The sequence below is a fragment of the Marmota marmota genome, unplaced genomic scaffold (genome assembly GCF_001458135.2).
Source record: "Marmota marmota marmota unplaced genomic scaffold, marMar, whole genome shotgun sequence".
NCBI lineage: Eukaryota > Metazoa > Chordata > Mammalia > Rodentia > Sciuridae > Marmota > Marmota marmota.
Window position 1 is genome coordinate 1822652 of NW_026000103.1, and position 26150 is coordinate 1848801.

Genomic DNA, 26150 nt, shown 5'->3' on the forward strand with positions numbered 1-26150 from the left:
AAGACAACACAGTTCAAGAGGAGTCAAGTTCTGGTCCAGCCTTTGGTAGCACCAGATAAAGACTGTCAGAGGCGGAGCTGGGCCTCCGCAGTGACCCAGCTACAAAGTGCAGGCGAGAGCACAAAATTAGGCAGTGAAGGGTCTCTCACAAGAGGTTGCGCCTCATCGGACAAGCAGGCCAGCGAGTTCACCTTCCCCGCGCTGATTAACCTCGCCCCGGAAGTGCATGTTCACTTCCGCTCACTCAGGCATCTGCTAATCTCGCGAGTGCTGAAAGCGCTATGTGACCTGGGTTAAGCGGAAGCCGGGCCTCTTTTTCGTGGCGCCTTGTGGGCGATCAGCTGCTCCAAGATGAAGGTAGGTTGTTGTGGCGGGTGTTGATCTAGGCTTCGGGAACTTGGATTGAACCTTGGAACACTTCGTCAGTCCCAGCACACCAAGGTCCGGGCTCCAGGTGGAGAAGGGTGTAAGGCAGGATAACGTGTGCACTTCTTGGGCCAGAGCTCTTTGGGAAAGCGGATGGCGGACGATTACGACCGGAGTTGTGTAGTCCTGAGAGCGCCATGGTGGCGTTCCCGCGCCCAGCCGGGACAGATGCTGGCGGCGTGCTCGACCTATCCTGCTATAACTCTCTTTTACTTAAGTCGGGCTCCCTGTACGGTGGCGGTAATGACGGGAGCCTTAGGCCTCGCAGTCATTCCTCAGGGCCGCAGGGAAAACGTGCCCTGTTAGTGTTTTGCTTGGCGTGCATCATTAACATGGGGTTATGATGAGTAAAATCACCAAATATTACTGATTGAGATTGGCTTGAATGGCTTGTGATGTTATTGCCGTTGTGGGGAGTTCTGCAGTTACCTGTTTAATTTTTCCTTCTACTTTTAATCCTAGCTGAATATCTCCTTCCCAGCCACTGGCTGTCAGAAACTCATTGAAGTGGACGATGAACGCAAACTTCGTACTTTTTATGAGAAGCGTATGGCCACAGAAGTTGCTGCGGATGCTCTGGGTGAAGAATGGAAGGTAACAGTTAACTGTGGCATTGTCACGACTGTTTTAAGAGAGTAAACGCTCTGGGAATTGGTGTTTGGAATGGGGTTTGCTTTAGTTTTCTGACTTGGGTTATCACTTTGTGAAGTAGAGCTATCACCTGATGGGGTTCTGTAGTATGTAAATGAGTTTGCCAATGCACTTACTTGACAAGTTGGAAATACAGACAAAACTTTGATCAGAAGTTTAAATTGGTCTTATTGAATTACACTTCTGTAGAAAAGAGGTGTGGGTCAGTAAAGGCCATAACACTGAATTTAATAAATTTGGAATAGAAATGTTACATGTGTGGTGTTTTCCTGCAGGGTTATGTGGTCCGAATCAGTGGTGGGAATGACAAACAAGGTTTCCCCATGAAGCAGGGTGTCTTGACCCATGGCCGTGTTCGCCTACTACTGAGTAAGGGGCACTCATGTTATAGACCCAGGCGAACTGGAGAGAGAAAGCGCAAATCTGTTCGAGGTTGCATTGTGGATGCCAATCTGAGCGTTCTCAACTTGGTTATTGTAAAAAAAGGTAAGGTTTATGTTTGCTTTTTATTGAAATTGACTTAAAGCTGTTTGTCCAAATACTTTTTCATTTGCAGTATAAGGAGGTTGTTGGATTAAGATATTTCTGTTAATTTTCTCTTTGAAGGAGAGAAGGATATTCCTGGACTTACTGATACTACTGTACCTCGAAGACTGGGACCCAAAAGAGCTAGTAGAATCCGCAAACTTTTCAATCTCTCTAAGGAAGATGATGTCCGCCAATATGTTGTCAGAAAACCCTTAAACAAGGAAGGTAGGAGATATTATGCAATTTGGACTTGCTTAATTTTTAGGAATTTGTCACTGGTATTTTGCATGCATGTAGAAAGTAGAATTTGTTCCTTTGAAGTGTAAGCATTAACTGGAGTCTGATTTAAAATAACATACTTTAAATTCATTGCTTTTGGGCTTAGGAATGATGTGAAAGTTGAAAAATTATGGGATTCTGAAGGTACTCTCACCTTAACACCCATTTGATATGTTAGAGATTCTGAGGGATTTTTTTTTTTGGCCTATAGAAAAAATAGATGCTTTTTTTTTAAAATCTACTGAAATTGATTAAATTTCTGGTCCTCTGACTCCTTCTTTGAAATGTGAAGAACAATAATAAAATTGTGAAAATTAGAAAAATACTTATTCCTAAATATAAAGGAACAAGCGTTTGCAATTGGTAATTCTAAGAATACATATACATATTATATGTTGGGCAACATAGCCATCACCACTGAGGTCCACATCAGTGATACATACATAACATTATTGTTTCTTCAGTCAAAGGTATAATATTTTCATTGGATAGAATTATCCCGTTGTCTTCTTCACATCTGGAAAAAGAATAATTTGGATTTTGGTTTTCAGGATATCTGTACTTAGTGTATAGTTCCAACTATTTAGGCACCTACCCTGTGCTAGGTACTATGTTAAGTGCTGGGGATGTGGTATGAATTGACAGTCTACCTTTAGGAAGCTTATGTTGCAGAAAATGTAATTGGCAAATGTGGCACTTCTCCACGATCACACCTCTGGAAACCCAATCTGTAGAAACCGATCTAGTTGACAGACGTGTTTTTAAGATGGCACCTGTCTTTTGTGGAAGGTATAGGCTTAACTGTTTAGCAGAGCCTGAATAATTGAACGTTTACTCTAAGATCCTGAGGTGTCACTTCCACAAAGCGACTGTGAACTAAAACTACATTTGAGAAGCTTTATGTATGTTGGGGGTGGAACCCAGGGCCTTGTGCATGTTGACCATGCCTTCTAAGTTATACTCTGACTCAATAAAGTATTCTCGAGGAATTATTTCAGTCATTTGAATTTTTAGGTAAAAAACCCAGGACCAAAGCACCAAAGATTCAGCGTCTTGTTACTCCACGTGTCCTGCAACACAAGCGCCGGCGTATTGCTCTGAAGAAACAGCGTACTAAGAAGAATAAAGAAGAGGCTGCAGAATATGCCAAACTTTTGGCCAAGAGAATGAAAGTAAGTCTTAATAAGATTTGGGGGTAGGGTGAAGCAGGACTGGCTTTTTCTATATGTGTTTTTCACCTAGACAAAGTTTTAATTGTGTTTTTTTTTTTTAATTTTCTTTAGGAAGCCAAAGAAAAACGCCAGGAACAGATTGCCAAGAGACGTAGGCTGTCTTCTCTGAGAGCTTCTACTTCTAAGTCTGAGTCCAGTCAAAAATAAGAATTTTTATCAGTAACAAATAAATAAGATCAGACCTTCAAACTTTGACTTGTCATTACTGATTTGACATGACTAGAAAATGGATGGAAAAACACGTCAGAAAGGGAAGCAGTGGAAAAAGTCTGCTTACAGGAGATGCATGAAATGATGTTCTTTAAATTCAGAGACTGACATGACACTAGTTGACCAGCAAAGGTTTCTGTTTTGAAGATGAGTGGCTCAGGAAAGGATTACTGGTTCTAAGATATAACTAAAATATTACCTTTGCAGAAAGTCGTAACTTAAGGTAAATAAAAAACTACCACCATTAAGTTGTTTTGAGTAATAAGGAGTTGACTCCCAATATAAGGAACACTTGCAGGATGGCATACTGTGGCCCACTAGAGCACTGGCCTAGCATGCAGCAGGCCCTTATATCAGTCTCCTGCACCACACATGAAAGCTAAACTGGTTCGTTTCCACAGTAACTGACCTATTTAGTTCTAGTATTTATTTTTGGTAGTAGGGTTTAAATCCAGGGTCAGTTACTACTGAGCCACATTGCCAACCCTTTTTTGAGACAGGGTATCAGCTGATTAGGGCTTCACTTAGTTGAGCCTTGAACTTTGAGTTGTGCATCCTCGTCTTCCAGTGTTGCTAAAAATTAACAGATGTGTGCCACTACATCCAGGTTGGGGTAGCAGTATCTTAAGAAGGCACAAGAGGTGTATTTTCCTATAGTACAGTACATTGAATCAGCTAAGTGAATCCAATAACTCATTTCTGGTTTCCTATGACTTGCTCAAAGAATTTTAAGTTTCCTAAAAGGACAATAATGGGATAATCACAAGGTGATACTCTGTTACTAAGAGTTCTGCTGTGTTGAGAGTACCTGGTTGTGATGCATAGAACATTTAAAAAAAAAAAAAAAACAGGATATTTCTTTTTTGTGTGTGCTGGGGATTGAACCCAAGGGCATTTTACCACTGAGCTATATCTAGCCCTTTTTTTGTGTGTTTAGCCTCAGACTTCCAAGTCTGCCTCAGTTTCCTGAGTCACCTGAGATTACAGGACTGTACCATCACACCAGGCAATAACCAGCTTTCTTTAAGGAACACAAATAACCATGAAAAAACATTTGGCTCCTCTATAGTTTTCTAGGTAATTAGTTGGGTATTTCTGATTAGAATCTACAGGTATTTTGTTTAAAAAATAGTGTTAAATTTGTGTACCAAGAATTATATTAGCTACCCTATTTATGCTTATACATCAACCATGCATGTTGCTATGATCAACATAAAGATAAATCACATATCAAAACATAAGACTTGGCTAAACAACTAATTTTGAAAGATTATTTCTAGCGATCACTAGGATTAAGTTAAAGTGCTCCAAAAGTATATTTCTAAAATTTTCCATACTTCAGATATCTGATAGCTTTTTTTTTTTTCCCTGTAAATTTTTTTTTGGGGTATCAGGAATTGAGCTCAGAGATACTTAATGACTGAGCCATATCCATTTTTAGGTGCTCTTTTTGTGTAGGTGCTGAACAAAGCCTTTTAGAGATTTGGTACTAGAAACTAGTCCCTGCAGATTTAAATTGAAGGAGTTAGACTGGTTCTAAGATATAACTAAATTATGTTATAAAGCCAGATACAGCAGTGCAGACCAAGGCAGGAGGATTGCAAGTTCAAGTCCAGTAGGGGCAATTTAGCAAAACCTGGTCATAATTTAGGGAAAAAAGGGTAGGGGTTGTAGCTCAGCAGAGAGGCATGTGTGGGGCACTGGATTTGATCCTGAGCACCATGTTAAAAAAAAAAAAAAAAAAGATATTGTGTCCCTCTGCAACTAAAAAAATTTAAAAAAAAATGATGGAAGAGGTACACTGGGCATATATAACTCAGTGGAAAAGCCCACCTGAATTCAATCCCCAGTACTGTAAAATAATGTTTTTTTTTTTTTTTTAAAAAAGTTATAATTTGATCTGGTTATATATAAATGTAAAGATATCTTCAGCATACTTTAAAACATGAAGTGCACTTTGGTAATGATTTAGTTCAAACTAATAAAACAGCAAAACGATATTGGAATTCTAATGATCACAAAGATTCATACTAAACAGATTTCAAGAGCCTTAAAAACATAACAGACAAGTTAGCAAATTTAAGAATATTTTTTATTTTATTCAGCCTGTTATTTTTATATGCAAGGTAATGAAAAGATTTATTCAGTCCATAAGTGTTAAGTTGTAAGTTGCAAAAATTTACACTCGAGATAGTGCAAAAGATGCATTTTTGAAAATAATGTAGATTTACATAATGTCTGATTAGTTTTTTCACTTAGCCCTTTCATAATAAATTCAGACTAAAAGTTTTGTGTACGTCAAATTTCACCCTTAAATGGTGCAAGATGGTTAATTTTTTTAAGGTTATACCATTTTAGAAGGGAAATTCTGTGCTCTTTAGTATATGAAAGTAAATTTTTTGTGTGTATCAAATGATTTAGTCTGCATAATTATAAAAGCACACATAAAACCACTTGCTTTTTAAACTATGCAGAATTAAGGCAAACTTACTGTAATGGGCATTTTTAACAACAACAAAAAAAACATGATAAATGTCAAAGTGAGGCCATAATTTACTTAAAACTAGTGACAACAAACTCAAGCTTTAAAGTTATAAGACTTAATTTGATTCAACCTAAAAAATTATTTACAAATGCACATTTTTAATCACAGGCATATAAATCTAAATATTGTACAACAATAAAACTTTAGTGTGCAGTGCAAGTTTATCCCACAGGTTTCAAAAGGTGATCAACAGCAACAATTTACATGCCTGAACAAAGACTTCAGGACCTAAGACAATATACACTTGCATTTTCAGCATAACTCAAAACTTACAAATAGCTTCATAAGTTATGAACTTTAGTTAATTTCATTTTGACTGTTTGACTTCTAATTTTAAAGCCTTTGCAAATTAACATGGGAAGAGGATGAAGGAAGTACCTGGATATTCAACATATCCATTAAGCAAGGTAATACATAATTAAAAAGATGAAGGCATATATTAAATTTAAAGTCAGATCAGGTAATTTTGACTACAAATGAGATTAGTAGTAGTCATTTATTTAACAATGAGACCCCTTTCAGAAAACTATTGCAACATGCAATCTAAGAGTTTTAATAAATACACACTTATAATATACACATACCTACACAACCCTACACATTTACAGTCATACACAAGTAGTAGCTCTTATAATTAAGATATTTCATTTGTTCGGGGTTAGGCAAGTTTCATTTCCCATTCCCCAAACCCAACAGCTTCAAATATTAACAAATGCCTGGGATGAATGGTTTCTCGTTTCTATAAAACTACCACAAATACAGAGAAATCCAAAACAGTTCCAGCAGAAGCAGAGAAACAGTTCAGGAGTTGAAAATCTTCAATATCAATAAACTTCAGGGCATTTAAATGAGATTTTACACTTTGATATAATTCAATATTATTTACAATTCATTGTATATTGTCCCCAAGAGTTATTTCAGTTTTCACCAATTCCTAGGATGCGGAAAAACCTTGGATATTTTCAATTTATTCTCCAGCACTATATCAAAATTCTAATGAATCTCTTTAAATGAGAGGCGCTCCAAAACATTTTCTGCACCATTCCACACTAACACTTGGTGGAGCATCAATTTTCTGTAACTTTTCAAGAACCTCTGAAGGTAGACTATTGTATGCGAGTCCATATTCATTGTCAAAAGCCTCTGAAAGACATTTTCAAAAATGTTAATTTGTTAACAAAGCAAAAATTATGCATTTTGAAATGGTACTGAGTCATATTTATGTTTAAACTACATATTTTAAGGTAGAAATCACTTAAAGGCAAGTATTTACTTTTTTTTTTTTTTTTTAAACAGCACTATTGACCCAAGACCTCATGCACACTATGCAAGTGTGATCTCTCACTAGGCTACACCCCCCAGCCCAACAATAAATTTTTTAAAAATCATTTTAGTAAATAAAATTAAGACTGAGGAATCCCTCATTAACCAACTTACCAATATCAATATTTTCTCTTCCAAGAGACACTAAGGATAAGAAGAGTATTTCTCTGTATAAACTCCTATAAAACAAATATATTTTAAAAGTGAATGGCAAATAGCATTTAAAAATATATACAGAAATACGATTTTATTTCTTAATAGTGAAAACATTAATTTCCAAATATCTAGTTATGTACCCACTCATATAAATATCCTGGCTTGGATATGCTACAGGTATATGAGATCTTTGAAGGATGCTGAGTGAAAGGTACTCTGAATTCTTTGTGTTAATATTGCAGTGTCCAGTAAGTATTTCAAACTGTGCAAGTCTTTGGGATGGGTTGTAGTTCAGTGGTACAGTGCTTATCTAACATGCACAAGGCCCTGGTTCAGTTCCTAGCACCACACACAGACCCCCACACACCCATAGGAAAAAAAAAGGGTGGGGGGAGGTAATGGACTTAAAGCTTCACTCCATACACAATTAAAAACAGCTGATTGGAGAAAAAAAATGGCTGGGCATGGTGGCACAGGTGAGTTTGAGGCCAGCCTGAGCAATTTAGCAAAATCAAAATAAAAATAGAAGGGGCTGAATATATAGTGTGGTGCTACAGAACTCCCAGATTCCATTCTCAGTACTGTAAACAAAACAAAAAACCCTACCCACAAACAAAAATGGCTTTTATTTGCTTATTATTATCTTTTATACTAGGGATTGAACCCAGAGGTGATTAACCAGTAAGCCATATCCCTAGCCCCTTTCTTATTTTTTATTTGAGACAGGGTCTCACTAAATTGCTGAAGTTGGCCTCAAACTTGTGATCCTCCTGCCTCAGACTCTCAAGTCACTGGGATTACAGGCATGTGAAACCATGCCCAGCTGATTTATTTTTTTGATGCTAGAGACTGAACCCAACACCTTGAGCATGCTAGGCAAGTGCTTTACACAGTTACATTCACAGTCCACAATTTTTAAAAAACATTTTAAGTAATATTAAAACAATTTAATTTCTAACTAAAACTTTTAAAAAACAGAGTTTTTTTCTGATATTTTGCCACTCAATAAAGTAAGAAATTAATTTTCCAAGTCAGACATGGGTCTAAAACCCTTGGACACAATGTGAAAGAAAGGTGGTATAGTCTCCTAACTATTTAATCCAATAGAAAAGGATATATCACCTAAAAATATCAAAAAATGAAACATTAAAAATAAGCTTCATGTTGGGCGCAGTAGTGCAAGCTTGAGGCTCTGGAGGCTGAGGCAGGAGGATCCTGAGTTCAAAGACAGCCTAAGCAATGATGTGGTGCTAAGCAACTGGTAAAACCCTATCTCTTAAAAAAAAAAAATACAAAATAGGAATGGGGATGTGGCTCAGTGGTGAAGTACCCCTCAGTTTGATCCCCAGTATACAAAATAAAAAATTAAAAAAAAAAAAAAGCTTCATGAAGCAATTAAAAGCAAAGATGAGGGGGAAACTAATGAACTAAACTGATTTACAAAAGGAAAAAATTAGGAGGTAATGCTAATTCTAATTTCATCTCACACAGCTTTCTTTAAAACCTTCAGAAACTATAACATGACATTTCTAGTATTAATTTCTTGCTGTAAACTACTGATGCATGAAGCAAGCTCCTCCTTAGACTGAGGAGGACATCTCTTAACAGTTGAGATTACAAGTGGATCCATCCATTTTCATGATCAAATCTTTCTCTATAACTTCTGAGATACATTGAGTAAGGAGACTTTAAGAGGACTCTGGAAACATTAGTAATACTCCATATAATTGTGTCCCCTTTCCCAAAACTTCCTCTGCAAAATTCACTTACGCTGAGATGGGAATGAGTATTGATTGAAGCACATTAGCCATCAGTAATACTTGGAAATCCGTACAGATGACATTTCAAAGGAGATACCCTGTTGGTTTTGACTGGATATTCTTATAAACTTTCTAAAGAAATGAGTGATAGAGCTAACCCTTATCCGTAAGTCTTGAATTTATATTTTTCCATCCCATGTACAAAATTGTTTTTTCCCTAAAAAAAAAAAAAAAAAAAAAAAAAAGGGNTATTTAGGCACCTACCCTGTGCTAGGTACTATGTTAAGTGCTGGGGATGTGGTTCAAGCGGTAGCGCGCTCGCCTGGCATGCGTGCGACCCGGGTTCGATCCTCAGCACCACATACAAAAACAAAGATGTTGTGGCCGCCGAATACTAAAAAATAAATATTAAAAATTCTCTCTCTCTCTCTCTTAAAAAAAAAAAAAAAAAAGGTTTTTACTTTTAACCCCTTTAGGTTCAATGAGAAAATATATGTGGGTATCACAGGGCCTAACCAAGCAGTACCTATATATATCAATGTTAATAAATTCACAGAAGTCTCTGTTGACGATCAGTAATGCTTCCGAAACACAACAGTACATTTTAGACATCAATAAGTTCCTAAAATTCAATCAATTCTATCAGAAATTTTTATTATGTATTTGTGCTCAATTATGAATATATATATTCAGGTAGCACTTATCAAAACAATCAGATATCTGGCAATAAGCATTTCTTTTACAACTCAAGGTATTTTTAAAAATAAGGCATATTTTTTAAAACAGAAAATCAAGGGCACCAAGTAAAAAATTTTGGATATTACCTTTGTCTTTTCATTTCTGGCTTCATTTGCTCAGACAGCAGATTGATAGGCTTAAGAACATCATTATGCTGAATACTCTGCCTAATAGTTTCAACTAAAGTGCTTGTTGCTTGTTGTTCCTCTGACAGGAGGGATAATTTCTTTTCAGAATCTAAAAAGGACACAATAAACAAGAATAAGTTTTTCCCAATTAGTAATGAATTTTTTTCCCCCAGAATTCTGTCACTATTTGTCTACCCAGTATGAACTCCCTCTTTATTAATAACATTATGTAATTCCAAAAATAAAAATTGTACATATTATACAAATAAAATTATATATTATGGTTATTATGGCATAATTCATAATATCTTTATGTAGGAGAATAATCTTTACCTGACTAAGCCTGGTATTTTCTATTCAAAATAGCAATCTAATCTTAATATATATAACTATATATTATACTTAATATATACTTAATATATATAACTATATATATAACTATATAACATCCAGAACTATTAAGAACATTAATACAATTGGGTGCAGTGTTGCACACCTGTAATTCAGCAACCTGGGAGGCTAACACAGGAGAACAGCAAGTCCAAGACCATCCTGGGCAACTCAGTGAGACATTCTCAAAATAAAAACCAAATAGCTAGGGATATAACTCAACAGTAGAGTGTTCCTGGGTTCCATCTCTAGTACCACAAGAAAAAGAAAAAAAATTACAGATCTTATATTTCATAGATGATAAAAAGTTTTTCAGTAGTAGAAATGGAATTGAATCATATACTAATATCAAGTATATACAAATTCAAAATGTGTACTTGACCTGGAAAAGGGGAATACTTTAATGATACAGGCAATTCCAGGAATCCTACAATTTTATTTATACCCATATTAGCATAAGATGGGGATATGTATCTAATATAGCTCCTTGAACTCATTCTGAGTGCTATCATAAAGTGATACTGCATTTTTCATACAATATAGCTCTAAAATAAATTAGGTTTTTTAAAAATTTTTTTAGTTATAGGTGGACACAATGTCTTTATTTTATATTCATGTGGTGCTGAGGATCGAACCCAGTGCCTCACGCATGCTAGGCGAGCACACTACCTCTGAGCCACAATCCCAGCCCTAAAATAAATTAGTTTTTGTTGTTTTTATTGTTTTCTGTATCAGAAATTGAACCCAAGGGTGCTTAACCACTGAACTACATCCCCAGCCCTTTCTATTTTTTAATTTTGAGACAGGGTCTCTCTAAGTTGCTCAGGACCTTGCTAAGTTGCTGAAGCTGGCTTTGAACTCTGGATCCTCCTGCCTCAGCCTCTGCAGTCACGGGGATTACAGGGATATGCCACCGTTTCTGGCCCAAAATAGTAATACTTCTAAGAATTAGCACCTTTCTCTAATATGACAACAAAAGGAAATCCTGGCTGCTATGGTTTTCTATCTTAGCTCTTTTCCCACTAAGTGATGACCTTTGAATAGTTTTCATGCTATACTGTGACTTTGGAACCCAATCCAAATATAATAAGCAACACTACCATTTCCCCCATTAACTCAATATTTTAAATAACAGGTTTATTGAGAAATAATTTTTAAATCATACAATCTGATTTTTTAGTACACTCACAGAGTTATAACCATAAGAAACCACTAATCTATTTTTTTGTCTCTACAAATTTGCTTATTCTGGAAATTTCATTTCAGTGAATCATACTGTCTAGGCTCTTTTGTGACTTGTTTCTTCTATTATATTTTCAAGATTCACCCATGTTGTAGCACATATCAGTAATTTATTCTTTCTGTTGCCAAAAAATTCCATAGTATAGGGTGGGGCATGGTGGCACTTGCCTGTAATCCCACTGACTCAGAAGTTTGAGACAGCAGGATAGCAAGTTCAAGGCCAGCCTCAGCAACTTAGCAAGGCCCTAAGCACTTAGAAAGACCCTATCTCAAAATAAAAATTAAAAGGGGCTGGAGGATGTAGGTCAGTGGTAAAAACACTCCTGGATTAAATCCCCAGTCCCTCCACACCAAAAAAAAAAAAAAAGTGGGGGAGTTATTGTGTGGATATACCATACTTTATCCATTTATAAGATGAAAATTTAAGTTGTTTCCATTTGTTAGCTGTTATGAAAAATGCTACTACTAACATTTGTGTATAAGTTTTTGTGCATGGAATATGGTAACTCTGCTTACCATTTTGAAGGCTGTGAAATGTTGTCCACCATTTTTATAGCCTAATCAGTATGTATGCCAGTTCCAATTTCTCCACATCCTCACCAACTCTTGTTATTTTTTTGTGTGTGTGTTTTTATTATAGCCATCCTAGAAAGTATGAACTCATCTTTTTATGTTTTTTTGTTTTGTTTTGGGTACTGGGATTTGAACTCAGGGGCACTCAACCACTGAGCCATATCCTGAACCCTATTTCGTATTTTATGTAAAGACAGGGTAGGATGTCTCACTGAGTTGCTTAGTACCTCATTTTTGCTGAGGCTGGCTTTGAACTCATGATCCTCCTGCCTCAGCCTCCCGAGCTGCTAGGATTACAGGCATGCACCCCCACACCCGGCCTCCTGCTGAATATTTATAGTAAAGTTTTTCATTATAACAAATAATCCCACAGTAAACATTATTGTGCATTGTATTTCTATAACAGAGTTGTCTCACTAAAATTCCTGAGTAGTTAAAACACATTCACATATTAAATTTAGACAATGTTTGCCATACTGTTCTTCAGAAATAAATCATTTTAGCAGTCCATCGCCTTAACCACTCGGCCACCTCGTCCCACAATAAATCATTTTAGAATTTTAACAGTTTATCAGTGTTCTTTTCCTCAGCATTTGGGTGGAGTAGGTACTGGGGCTTGAACTCATGGGTGCTTTACCACAGAGCTTCATCTCCAGACCTTTCTATTTTGAGACAGCATCAAGCTACGCTGCTGAAGGAGGGTCTCTCTAAATTGCTGAGGTTGGGTGTAAACCTGTAACCTCCTGCCTTGGCCTCAAGTCACTGGGTATACAGGTATGCACCACTATGCTTGGCTTCCCCCCACATTTCAATCTTGACTTAGTGGCAACTTAGAACAAAGCAGCCTGCACCGGAAAAGAACATCAATCAGATGCCAGCGGAAACGCCTGTCAATCAGCCAGATCTCCTGACTAATGCCTGTCAATCAACAGGACCCCCCTGGCCAATCCTGGAGTTCAGCCAACTCCCCTGACCAACTTCAAGGGGGCAAGGGACCCTAGAAACACCTTTTCCTGTCCCAAGCCCTTCCTTTCCTGCTGTAAGCCCCATAAAAGTCCAGTCCGGTTGAGCTTCCATGCGGTTTCTCCTCAGACCCTTCCCCTGTCCCCTCTGTGGGTCTGATCGAGTTCCGCCCAGGAGTGATATCTCAATAAAGCCTGTTCAGCGGCCCTTTTAAATCTGCCTCCTTTGGCCATTGCCTGCCCTGACTGATCTGACAATAGGTACAAGTTTACACTTTTCTTTTTTTAAAAAACGTAAAGTAATATTTCACTAAAATGTAAAAACTAATGTGATTGAGCATCTTTTTATGTTTGTGTTAGGGAACAAATTGTGCCCCCACCCTTTCAAATTCATACATAGAAACCCTAACCACTAATGTTACTGTATTTGGAAATAGGGGCTTTAAAGAAATAATTAGAGCTAAATAAGGCCATAAAGAGTGGGAGATTCTTATCTAATATGACTGATTGTTAGTATTCTTACAAGAAGAGAAAGAAAAACTAGGTATGTGCCTGTGTGCATACATGCATTTACACAGAAAAAAGGCTACATGAGAGTACAGCAAGGCAGCAGCCATTGCAAGCCAAAAAGGGAGACCTCAGGAAAAATCAAACCTACTGGGAAGTCCAGCCTTGATCCTTGCTAATTTCTTGAAATTTAATTCCTGTTGTTTAAGGCATGCCAGACTATGGTGTTTTGTTATGGCGACCCAAGCACACTATTACAGTCTGAAAGCCACTTTAACTTTTCTTCCATGAAATTCCTATTAATGCCATTTTCTCCTTTAATTGGTGTATTGTTCTTTTGGGGTGGGGGGGGGCGGGTGGAGTACTGTGAATTGAACCCAGGGGCACTCAACCACCAAGTCACAAGCCCAAGTCCTTTTTATTTTTTATTTTGAGACAGGGTTTCACTAAGTTACCTACAGTCTTGATAAATTTCTGAGGTTGCCTTTGAACTTGTGTTTCCTGCTGGGATTACAGGCATGTGCTACCGTGCCCAGCTCAGTTGCATTGTTCTTAATGACTCAAAATGCTTCAAAACACAGGATGATGATCATTTAAACTTTTATAATAATATGTTCTAAATATAAAAGATGGAAAATGAAGCCAGAATCTTTTAGACTATATCTACCCATTTAAACTGAAATTATAATCCTAAACCAACACATCTAAAATACTTTTCTACTATGTAGAATTTACTCTCAAAATACCCAAAATAGTATTTAACAAACTGCCGCAGTCTGGCTGGGCACAAAATCACGAGCCACCACACAGCTTGTAGATTCAAACAGCAACTCTTTATTCCTGAACTCACACCAGCCGTCCACAATCACGTTCTGGGGAAATCCACGTTCTCTGCCCAAATCCACCTCCACTGGGCTTCTATCTCCCAAAAAATACTGTCTGAATCCCGTGAGAACTCAAGGGGAACTCAGGCAGCAGGATACGCCCTATTCCCAGCAGGAATAATCTTAAACCTGGAACCACCCTAAACCCGGATAGTCCTAAACCAGGAACGCCCTAAACTCCTAAACCGGGTTGGTCCTTGAGCAAGGTCACGTACATGCAATGTCACTGCAAAATGTCCTATTTCCACGAGTCCTTCCACTAAGCAACATGGGGTATGCTGACAAGGAAATTGTCATACCTACTTGGCTAATGGCTCCCAGCAACAAACAAGCTACCAAAAAAAAAAAAAAATTATTCCTTAACACACTTGAGCCCTGACATTGTTAAACAGGTCAGTATAATAACAAATCAATTTGAATTAATTAAATCTTTAAAAACAAAGCACAACAGTTTGTTTTCATCATCTCTTTAGTTCTATTCCTTCTCATTCTTTTTTGTTGCTAAATAATATCCTACCATATGCATGAACTGTATGACAATTTGCTTATCCATTTACCTATGAAAGGATATTTGGGTTGTATGTATTAACACTTTTATGTTTTTAGTTCTATTTTACTTACTAAAATTCCTCCAAGAGACATACAGAGGTTCTCCTGGTTCTTGATGAAGGTTGATATTATCCCATAAGAGTTGAATATAGACAAGTTTGCTATCCTGGGACAGAGATGATAAAGGAAGCTAAAAGAGATCAATAAAAAATATTAGCATCCCAAGCATAATCATTACCACTGGACCTAGTGAAACTTGATTATATATAAAGCAGATGAATTCTTTCAAAACTCTAGATCTAAAATTCTGAGCAAAAAAAAAAAAAAAAAGACATCAATTTTTATTAACATCTAATGATAAATGTCCTTGTTATTTTCTGACATATAGGTTTCTCTGTGAAGTACTGGAATGTCAACTTGGTAACTGTCACATGGTCATGTGAGAGGTTAACAACATTACAACAAATTTTAAGGTAAGACAAAGTGTAAGAGTTTCTACTATCTTATCAGCTAATTTTGCTTCAATTACTACTCAGAATAAATGAGTCAACTTAAGACTTTATAATACTTTATTTAAGATTGTGTTGTGCCTCAAATGTAGAGAGTGTTGTCTCTCAATATTCAATTTGATAAAAGAGTGCTAGGAGCTCAGTGTCTCCACTGGAACCAGGGATCTTAACACAAGCGGAAGAAGTGCTTTGGGCGTCAGGTAGCAGTTTTCATCACTTATTAGGCCTGTGACCTTACACAAATCACTTATATAACTTTTAATTATATCATCTGAAAAATAAAAATAATATGAGAGCTTTCAAATAAAGTTGTGAGAATTTCAGGTGGGAAAATGACAGTTCATCTTTGCAGCTAGATATGACCAGAAGTTCTGAACGCATGGATACATGTGGAAATATTATGAACTCCATGAACTTTAATAAAGAAGAATTACTCTTCTTCATCCATTTTTTCCCTAACCTTGGACATGGAGGTCAAGCATAGCTAAGCAAAAAGAGGATCTCAGGTTCCTAACACTGTACCATCCCTGGACCACCTATCCAAACTTTTATATTGAGAGGGAAATAAATCTTTGTTAAGCTACTGTTGCTGTATACTTTCAGTAGCTTGAAGATAAGCCTCATCCTAATATACCAATGTACTATAAGTACAAAGTTAGTACCTTACCTGTATACCTTCGTTACAGTGTTCAGATGTGAGAATAAGTCCTGGCAAGTTACTAGGAAGGTCTAAACGTCTGAAATACCAAACAAGGTTCCAGAAAATGATTGGATGTTGATTGATGAAAGAGGATGTATGAATCACCTGATCACCTTCATTTTCTAGCAAAGATTCAAGTTCCTTACGAAGCACTAGAGGACTCAAATAGGGTACAGAAACAGGGGGAGGATTGGGCCTTTTTCCTAAAGGATCCTTAAAAAGAAAATACAAAAAAGTGAATATTATCTACTTAATTCTGTATGTTTAACAATACTTTTCAGTGAGATTATATTTATCTCATTAAAATCAGATTTCAGAACCACTGCTACATGCTGTAGAACATCCTAATGAATGAAAAAAACCTTAAACAAAAGACCACTTTATCTTAATTAGTTACATTTAGATTATTACAAAAGAAAATTAAGAGTCCGTATTTTAACAGACCCTTTATTTCTTTTTATTAAAAAAGAAAAGAGCTCCTTTAAAATAGAGCTTCTCAATCATGTTAGTAAATACAATAGCTTGTATGTATGACTCATTTTTTTATTTTTAATAAGAAACATTTGCATTTCACCTATTTCATATATGCATTTCACCTATTTCATATATGCGTTTCACACACCAAAAACCGTGTGATCTAATTTTCATAACTACAACAAATGTAGTATTTTTTTAAACATCTGTCATTGGCTACTTTTAAAATTATACTTAGCTCATATTCGATTCCAACAAAAACAAGGAATTACAGAACAGTTGTACAATTCAAATGAAATAAGGAATTAAAAAAAAAATACAACCCAGACTTCAGAAGTTATACAAATATTTATGACCAAATAATTAACAAATGAGCACCTTAGTATCCAGACTCTAGTCTCTGAATAGCATTTCCCTCTAAAAGGGAACCAAGAAATGGCTGATTCTAGGTCTGGGAAAAGAAATACATGAGCATGTAACATCTTGTCATATAAGAAAGCATGGAAGTCTTAAAATCTTACAAAAAGGCTACTAGAAAGGATTAATAAGCCAAAGATGAAATAATACAAACATCAATAAAGACATAAACAGAAATAGATTTTTTGTGGGGGACGGGGGAAACTGGGGATCCAACCCAAGGGTGCTTTTACCATTGCGCTACATTCCCAGCCCTTTTTATTTTTTATTTTGAGACAGCATCTCATGACAGAGTTGCTTAACACCTCGCTAATTTGCTGAGGCTAGCCTCTAACTTGCAATCCTTCTGCCAAGCTGCTGGGATTACAGGCACACATCACCAGGCCCAGCTAAACAGCAACAGATTCAAACAAAAATGCTTTAAAAAGAAGTTCATAATAATACCCTATGTTGGGGCTGGGGTTGTGGCTCAGTGGTAGAGTGCTTGCCTAGAATGTGTGAAGCACTGGGTTTGATCCCCAGCACCACATTAACACAAACAAATAAATGAAGGTATTGTGTCATCTACAACTAAAAAATATATTTAAAAAAATAATAAAACCCTATTCTCCCAAATTAACTGATATGTTGTGGAAAACACTATAGTTCCCAATTTTCTTTTTTAAAAACTGTCTTCCCAATATACTTTGCATCTTTAGAAAACCAAACAGAAGACATTACGCAGTTTTTCTTTATAGATATATTCCATTTAATAAAGAAGAAATGACAGAATTAGACTATCACCATTTTACAGTTTCCAATGAATCAATTATCTAGGCATTAGAACATTAATAGTTACTAATGCCTCCTACTGGAGGAGAATATACAGCCATTTATGAAGTTGTCTTGCAAAATTTAACACATGAATATTAAAAACCCTGAATCTGAGAAGTTTTTAGATACTAATTTATAGATTTGCAATTAGCCAAATTAGAATTTTTGAAAACTAGTATCTAAAGGCAAATGACTTAGTTTTACCAAAAAACAAATTTCAAGGGGAAAAAAAAAGAATCTGTAGATTTAAAAAGATAAAACCCTAACAATTACAAGGCATGGAGTTTGACCTTTATGCTTCAAACCAACTCCAGGCACATAAATTTAATACTTTTGAGAAATCTGAACAAAGACAGAGTAACCTGATAATGTTATTTATTTGGGGGCAGGGGTCTTTTGGTATGATAATGGCACTGTGATAAATTTTTTTTGGTTTGGGAGTGAGATCAGGGATTGAACTCAGGGCACTCAACCACTGAGCCACATCCCCAGCCATATTTTATATTTTATTTAGAAACAGGGTCTCACTGAGTTGCTTAGGGCCTTGCTAAATTGATGAGGCTGGCTTTGAACTTGCGATCTTCCTGTCTCAGCCTCCTGAGCCACTGGGATTACAAGGCATGTGCTTTTTAAATGCCTCTTTATTTAGAGTTACATACTGAAATATTTACAATCAGAATATATGTTGTTTGAAATTTCTTTCTAAACAATCTAGGAAAGGGGAATTAAGTGAGGGCTTGCATAAAAGAAGAAAGCCTATAGGCTGAAAAGTATTGAAGCTAGGTCAAGGGAGTCATTACACTCCTCTGCTAATTTTTAATATACAGTTTAAATTTTCAGTTTTTAAAAGTTTAAAAAGTTTTTTGTTTATGGAAAACTCTTTATTTGTCACTTCATGTTATTAAAATGAGTCTACCTCTGGAAGGAGACGCATGCCTGCAAGCAGAAGGATGGCAAATTTGAAGCCAACCTGAGCATATTAGTAAGACTCTGCTCAAAAAATAAAATAAAAATGGTGGAAATATAGCTCCAGGGTAAAACAGTTGCCTATCTTGTGCTAGTCCCTGGGTTCAAAACCCAGTTACCCTACTCCCCCCCAACCACCAAAAAATAAAAGAGAGTGGAAGAAAGAGTCTTCCACACAAGAATTATGTACTATTCCAATGCATACATACAAGAAGCACATAACATGATTACATTATTACATACCACAACTTCCTGCAGACTGTTTGGAAGACTAACTGTTGAAATGCCATGAAATGGTCGTTGGGAAAAGTCAATGTTTTGCAAAGGGCCTCCAACACTGTGACTTCGAGTCAAAGGTACATTTCGCTTTGATAAACTATTAGGCACAGATGGCACTTGCACAGTTTGGACATCTCCACTGATTTTCTTTATTTCATCGCTTTAAAAAATAAAGAATAAATGCTATGTTGGTTCTGAAAAATAATGTAAATCTGGGGAGATAAGAGTATTTTTCTACAATGAGTTTTGAGTTTATTAAATATCCTAGAAAAACCAACACTGCCATTTAGGAATTAAATTCAGGCTGAAGGTATAGCTCTGTGGTAGAGCACTTGTCTCACCTGAACACTTAAAAGCCTCCCCCAAAAGAATTAAGTTCTTTTCAAACATGTTGTAAAACTAGTCAGGAAAACAGATGAAATGGATGATTGGTAAGGTTTGGGAAGAGGATATATGTCATAACTTTAAAAAACTAAATACCCATTCACTTTATTCAAATGTTATTTCATCTTTATTAAACAAAATCACCTAGAAATATATTGCATACAAACAGGTACAGTAGATTCATGGAGAGATATTTAATCTCTATCATGCCATGATCCACTTAAGGATAAAGGCCAGCTCTGAGTTACTTTTTTATTCTCAGAACTTAGCATAATGCTTACAAAACAACAGTCTCTTAAGAAATGTTTGGCTCAGATAATATTCAAGAGTAAAATTTATACTTCACATTGAAGAGAATATTCTGGAAATTGGCACTGATTACACTAACAAGAAAAATATTTTTTTCTGTTCATTTTGTAAAAGACCACTATAAAAAAAAAAAAAAAAAACTAAACTTAGATCAAAAATGTTTTACCATCAGATTCATTCATTAGATATTTAAATATTAAGTGGTACTAAAACAGGAAGATTTGGCTGGGGTTGTGGCTCAGGGGTAGAGCTCTTGCCTACTGTGTATGAGACACTGGGTTAGATCCTCAGCACCATGTAAAAATAAATAAGTAAAATAAAGGTATTGTGTCCATCTACAACTAAAATTTTTTTATTTAAAAAAACAGGAAGATTTAATTTTATTAATGTCAAAACTTGTACCTACAAGAGTCTGGATGTCTTTAAAGACAGAATTCTTACAAAGGTACTTAATTTATTATAGAGTTCGCTGCACTCTATGATACCTTGATTCAACTGCATAGCTTGTTTCTTCAGTTATGGTCTGTTTAGGTTTTGGGAAATCCACAAAGTTAATCAACTCAGGTTCTGCTGAACTGCATACAGGTCTGTGCTCCAAGGGTTCACTTGCTAGAGGAAGGCTGCCACTTTGTAAACTGTCACCAGAGGTACTTGGTTTCAAGAAAAAGCTAAATATGGAAGAGAACAACAACAACAACAAATCCTGTTTAAAAAAATCTGTGAGTCCTCAAAATTTTAACATACTTAAAATTACTATATTGTAAAGTAATCATTAATACATTAGACAATCCATAAGGGAAATACTGTCTGTTTTAAATATCCACACACACTCCTGATCTTATTCTTTCTCTCCTCCTGCCCTAAAAATTTTAAATAAAAAGTTCAGTGTAGTCCAACATAAGATTGCTTCAGTTTTTGAGAACTATTGAAGAAAACTAGGAAGAAGGAAAGCAAAATACTTTATTAATTTCCTAAGTTTAAAGAAAGAAACATTTTAATATGTTAACCTGTAATTGTTGATAGTTATACCCCCTTTTTCCCCCACTTAAAAATCTCCATTTTGGTCTCTAGTCACTTCTGCTCTATTTATTTATTTTAAACTTCTCTCTTTCATTTTCCCTTTGGGTAAAAATTGGGTAAGGTCTTATAGCTCCTCTAAAAGGACGTTAGAGAACTTTCTGAGGTAAAGATAATACTTTGTATCTTGAACACAGCTTGGTTTGCAGAAATGTATTTGCTTTACAAATGGCATGTTTATTAATATTTGTTGTACATTTTATTGTATGTAATACTGACTAGTAATTAATGATATGTATACTGAAGTCTTTAGAGAAAGTCTATGAGAGTGATAAAGATATGGAGGGTTGGATGATAAAGCAAGTACAGTAAAATATAAATTGGAGAATTCAAGAGTAGACATTGGATATTCAATGAAAATAAAGAAATCTTTAGCTAGCAGTGTAGGTCAGTGGTAGAGAACATGCTTAGCATGCTCAATGCCCTGGATTCAATCGCTAGCACTCTCCATCCTCTCCAAAAATCTTTAAACTTTGCTGTAAGCTTGAAATTTTCCACAATGACATACTGGGGTGGGAAAAAAAATAGTGTTTCAGTATACCCTAATGACAAAATATTTATAAAAAAATTCTGGTTACAATAGCTTAAAAAAACACAATTAAACAAAAACCTACAAGGCACATGGAAAATACTTTAAAAGTCCTAAAGAAGATCTGAAAAATATGGAGAGATATACTATGTTCATAAATAATTAATAATAAAAGAAACATTTTCACCAAATTAATCTATAAATCTAATGTGATCTAATGCAAATAGAGTAATAAAAAATAGAGTGTTGGGGAGGAAATGTACAACTAGAGTACAGTATATATGGCAACTTGATATATGATAAAAGTGACACCATGTATCAGTGAGGAAAGGATAGGTTACTTAGTAGATGATACTAAGATAACTGGCTTGTTATATGGAAAAAAATAAAAGTCGGATTTCTACCATCACCCATGAAAGTGGAATCTAGATCATCTTAAGAGCCAAATATAACATTTAGCCTAGCATGCACAAGGCTCAGCACTGAAAAGAAAAGATATTCCAGGAGAAAATGAGAGTGAACAACTCTCAAAACAAGACCACAAAAGCACAACTCATGAGGTTGGAAAATTACTAATTTCTTCCAAGGAAAGAATATCAAAAACATTCAATGAACTGGGATGTACAAGGCCCTGGGTTTAATCCCCAGCACCCCACCCCACCCCACCCCCCCAAAAAAAAACAACCTCAAATTAGCAGGAAATCAATTCTATTCACCATAGCTTCAAAATGAAAACAAAAACAAAGTAGAAATAAATCTGACCAGGGAAGTGAAAACTATAGAATACTGTAGAAAGAACTGAAAATGACACAAGTAAAAGGACCTCCCATGTTCATGGATAGGCAGAATTAATGTTGTTAAAATGATTCAATGCAATCTCCACCACAATACCAATGACATTTATCACAGAACTAGAAAATAAACAATTCTAAAATTAATTTGGAAGAATAAAAGACAGAGAAGAGCCAAAGCAACTCTAACTAAAAAAAGCAATTCTGGAGAGATCATAATATTTGACTTCAAATTATACTACAGACCTGTAATCCCAGCAGCTTGGGAGGCCGAGGCAGGAGGATCACAAGTTCAAAGCCAGCCTCAGAAACTTAATAAGCCCCTAAGCAACTCAGCAAAACCTTTCTCTATAAAATATAAAAAAGGAATGGGGATATGGCTCAGTGGTAAGTGCCTTGGGGTTCAAGTCCCAGCACCAAAAAAAAGAAAAGAAAAATTAAAAAGAAATGTTATACTACAGAGCTACTGAAACAAACAAAAAACTGCATGGTACTGGCATAAAAACACACACAGAGCAATGGAACAGACTAAAAGCACAAAGACTGGGAGTTGAAACAAGAGGATTACAAGGTTAAGGCCAACCTGAGCACTTTAGCTAGACCCTGTCTCAAAATAAAAAAGGGCTAGGAATGTAGCTTAGTGATGAGTGTGCCGAGTTCAATCTCCATACCACAAAAACAAAACAAAAATCTCCAGAGAGACACTCATCTTTGATAAAGAGGGCAAAAATAGTCATTGGAAAAAGGATAGCCAATGGTAATGAGAAATCTGGTTTTCCACATGTAGATGAATAGGACTAGATCCTTATCTCTTTCACTTTGCACAAAAGTCAACTCAAAATAGATCAAAGATCTAGGAATTAGAATAGAATCTAAGCAGCTCCTAGAAAAAAACAAGGTCAACATTACAACATGTAGGCACAGGCAATGACTTCCTTAATAAGACTCCTAAATCTCAGGAAAAAATACCAAGAATTAATAATGGGAAGGCATCAAATTAAGTTTCTGAACAGCAAAAGAAAAAATTAAGAGTATGAAGAGAGAACCCACAGAATGACAGTAAATCTTTGCTACCTACTCTAACACAGGATAAATATCCAGAATAAAGAACTCAAACATCTTACACCCCCCAGCCCCGCCACCCACACAAACACAGATAACCCAATTTTTTAAAAATGGGAAAATGAGCTAAATGGACCCTTCTCAAAAGAAGAAATACAGCCAGATGTGGTGGCACACACCTATAATTCCAACAGCTCAGGAGGCCTAGGCAGGAGGATTACAAATTCAAAGCCAGCCTCAGCAACTTAGTGAGGTCCTAAGCAACTTGGCAAGACCTTGTCTCAAAACATAAAAGGAGTAGATGATGTGGCTCAGTGGTAAAGAGCTCCTGGGTTCAATCCCTGACATAAATAAATAAATAAATGAATAAACAAACAAACAAATAAATGCATGCTGGAGAGGATGTGAGGTAAAGGGAACATCAACATACTATAATGATATATGCATACCTATGTTCACAGCAGCACAACTCACAATTGCCAAATTAAGGAACAGGCCTAGGTATCCATCAAAGGATGAATGGATAAAGAAAATATGGCACATATACAATGGAGTTTCAGCCATAAACAAGAATGAAATTGTCATTTGCAGGAAAATAGATGGAACTTGAGAACATTATGTTAAGCAAAATAAGCCAAACTCAAAAAGTCAAGGGTCATATATTTTCTCTCATATGTAGAATCTAGAGAGGAAGATGTGTGGGGGTAGTGGTGAGACATGTGTATGGAGGTGAGGATCTTCCTTCAAACAGAAAGATGACCAGCAGAGTAGAAAAAAGGTACTGGGAGAGGAAGAAAAGGAGGAGATACTAGGAAACAATATTGACCAAATTATACTGTTACATTTTGTGCATGCGGAATATGTAACAATGAATCTTACTATTATATATAATTACAATACAGCAATTAAACATCAACAAAAAAAATTCAGTGGAAAAAAATGGGCAGGAAATATAAACAGGCAATTCATAGAAAACGTTGGAATAACTAACTAGTAATGAAAAGACTCAAACTTACTTGTATTCAGAGAAATTGAAACAAAAACAGTAACACTTTTTACTCCTTAGAATATGAAAATTAGAAAAATGCTAATACCAACTGCTGGTAAGTTTTTATAGAAATGAGAATTCTTGGGCACTGTTGATAACAATTTTTTTGTATGTACTGAAATGACATACAAAAATAACCCAGTAACTTCACTTCTAAGATAAGTTTTCTGAGGAGAAAATACTTCACAAGCTAAAAGAAGATATATATTTTGCAGTATACTGCATCACTGCAGTAATAATTGCAGTAATAAAGAACTGAAAGTAACTCAAATGTTCTACAATAGGATAATGCAAAAGCCAGCATTAGCTTCCTACAAGATGAAAGGAATAAATTAAATATATACACAGTATTTCTGAAAGATTGAAAAGAAACTGAGATTTTCAGCATTATTCTAATTACATATATTAAAAATTGATAATAATACAAAACAACCTATATATGTTATACGGATATATATTCAAGGATATATCACATACAGAAGAGTTGGTATCTTTGTTGGATAAAGGAATGAGTGGAAATGGAGAAAAGAGAATAAATAAGAGGGCCTTGTCCAAAAAAATCAGGATAGTGCATTAAGAATTAAGAGTATGATCCAGGCATGGTGGCACACGCCTGTAATCCCAGCAGCTCAGAAGCAGAAATGGGAAGATCAGAAGTTTAAAGCCAGCCTCAGCAACTTAGTGAGGCCTTAAACAACTTAGTGAGACCCTGTCTCTAAATAAAATATTAAAAAGGGCTAGGGGTGTAGCTCAGTGGTTAAGTGCCCTTGGGTTCAATCCCTGATACCAAAAAGAATAAAAAAGTTTTAAAAAATGTATTAAGAGTATGATTTGATTTGACCTCATGCCTGAAACTATATAAGAAAAAAATAAAGAGAAATCATCTCCAGAATTGAAGATAAAAAAAAAATACACAACTTTGAAAGTGCATGTATAGCATGTGCAAGTGAAGCCCTGGGTTTAATTCTTAATGATCAAGAAAAAAACAAAAACAAAAATAACTACTAAAGGCACACAATAATATAAAGTTGACCTGCTCCATAAGACAAATAAAATATTAACTATAATTAGTCAGGTCACCATACAGTTAGCAAACTCTCAATTACATAATGACTGGTTACAGACCAGCTAGTCTCCTTTCGGTTGACTAGAAGTTGCTCTTTTCACTGTAGCAGAAAGTGACAAGTTAATAGCTGAAAACATAATTAGAGTCACCAAGGCAGAAGGTCTGAAATAAGGCCTAACACTAGAGTTTTGAATTATCTATAAAGAAAGTTTAGTTCTAAGAATGAACTACTACTGATAACCACATATTAAATAAAATGGAAATGTAATCTCCTACATTACTACTACTTTCTCCTCAAATACTAAAGGTGAAGGACAGAAGGGAAAGGCAAGCCTGAAGCATACTGTAAATGATTCATTCTTGCCCCAGGAGTAGTACATTTAATGGGACACTTACCTCTTGAGGGAGCTTTTACAATACTAACCTTGCAGAGCCTCTCAAGTCTTTAAATTCTATATTGAGAAGAGGCAAGAAGTTGCTTTTACAGAATGGACATGTTGTATTCAAATTTGAATCATCTGCTGTCCATCCAGCCATAATTTCTTCATCATAAACCAAAGCTCCACAAGTTCTACATTGTGAACAACTTGACATCAAAACCTAATAGGAAAATAAGAACACTCAGAATCTCTAAATGAAAATG

The 26150-nt window shown here is 35.8% G+C and overlaps 2 protein-coding genes across 10 annotated transcripts in view; one reads left to right on the forward strand and one right to left on the reverse strand.

Moving 5' to 3' along the window:
* The first annotated feature begins 205 nt into the window (after positions 1–205).
* On the forward strand, positions 206–3305 carry Rps6 (ribosomal protein S6). The gene is made up of 6 exons (XM_015502568.2): positions 206–357; positions 889–1020; positions 1353–1563; positions 1684–1830; positions 2899–3056; positions 3168–3305. Exons 1-6 carry the CDS (start codon positions 352–354, stop codon positions 3261–3263), a joined length of 750 nt encoding a protein of 249 aa, XP_015358054.1. The 5' UTR covers positions 206–351; the 3' UTR covers positions 3264–3305.
* Positions 3306–5399: 2094 nt separating this feature from the next.
* Dennd4c (DENN domain containing 4C) overlaps positions 5400–26150 on the reverse strand; it is a 96194-nt gene continuing 75443 nt past the window's right edge. For 5 of the 9 annotated variants that reach the window (XM_048783898.1, XM_048783899.1, XM_048783901.1 and 2 more), the window contains 9 exons: positions 25932–26107; positions 20420–20602; positions 19206–19401; positions 16260–16505; positions 15156–15273; positions 14834–14866; positions 9935–10085; positions 7309–7373; positions 5400–7014 (listed from right to left, as the gene is read on the reverse strand). In XM_048783898.1, coding sequence (XP_048639855.1) covers positions 6878–7014; positions 7309–7373; positions 9935–10085; positions 14834–14866; positions 15156–15273; positions 16260–16505; positions 19206–19401; positions 20420–20602; positions 25932–26107 — 1305 coding nt within the window. In that variant the 3' untranslated portion in view covers positions 5400–6877. Of the gene's footprint in view, positions 7015–7308; positions 7374–9934; positions 10086–14833; positions 14867–15155; positions 15274–16259; positions 16506–19205; positions 19402–20419; positions 20603–25903; positions 26108–26150 lie in introns of those variants that run through there. The other 4 variants (XM_015502570.2, XM_015502569.2, XM_048783900.1 and 1 more) reach the window with 2 other exon arrangements.

Excerpts from the sequence above, each read along its gene's own strand:
- Rps6 (XM_015502568.2), top strand. Across the intron at positions 1,564-1,683 it reads CTTGGTTATTGTAAAAAAAG|GAGAGAAGGATATTCCTGGA; the intron begins GTAAGGTTTATG and ends TTCTCTTTGAAG. Across the intron at positions 3,057-3,167 it reads TTTTGGCCAAGAGAATGAAA|GAAGCCAAAGAAAAACGCCA; the intron begins GTAAGTCTTAAT and ends AATTTTCTTTAG.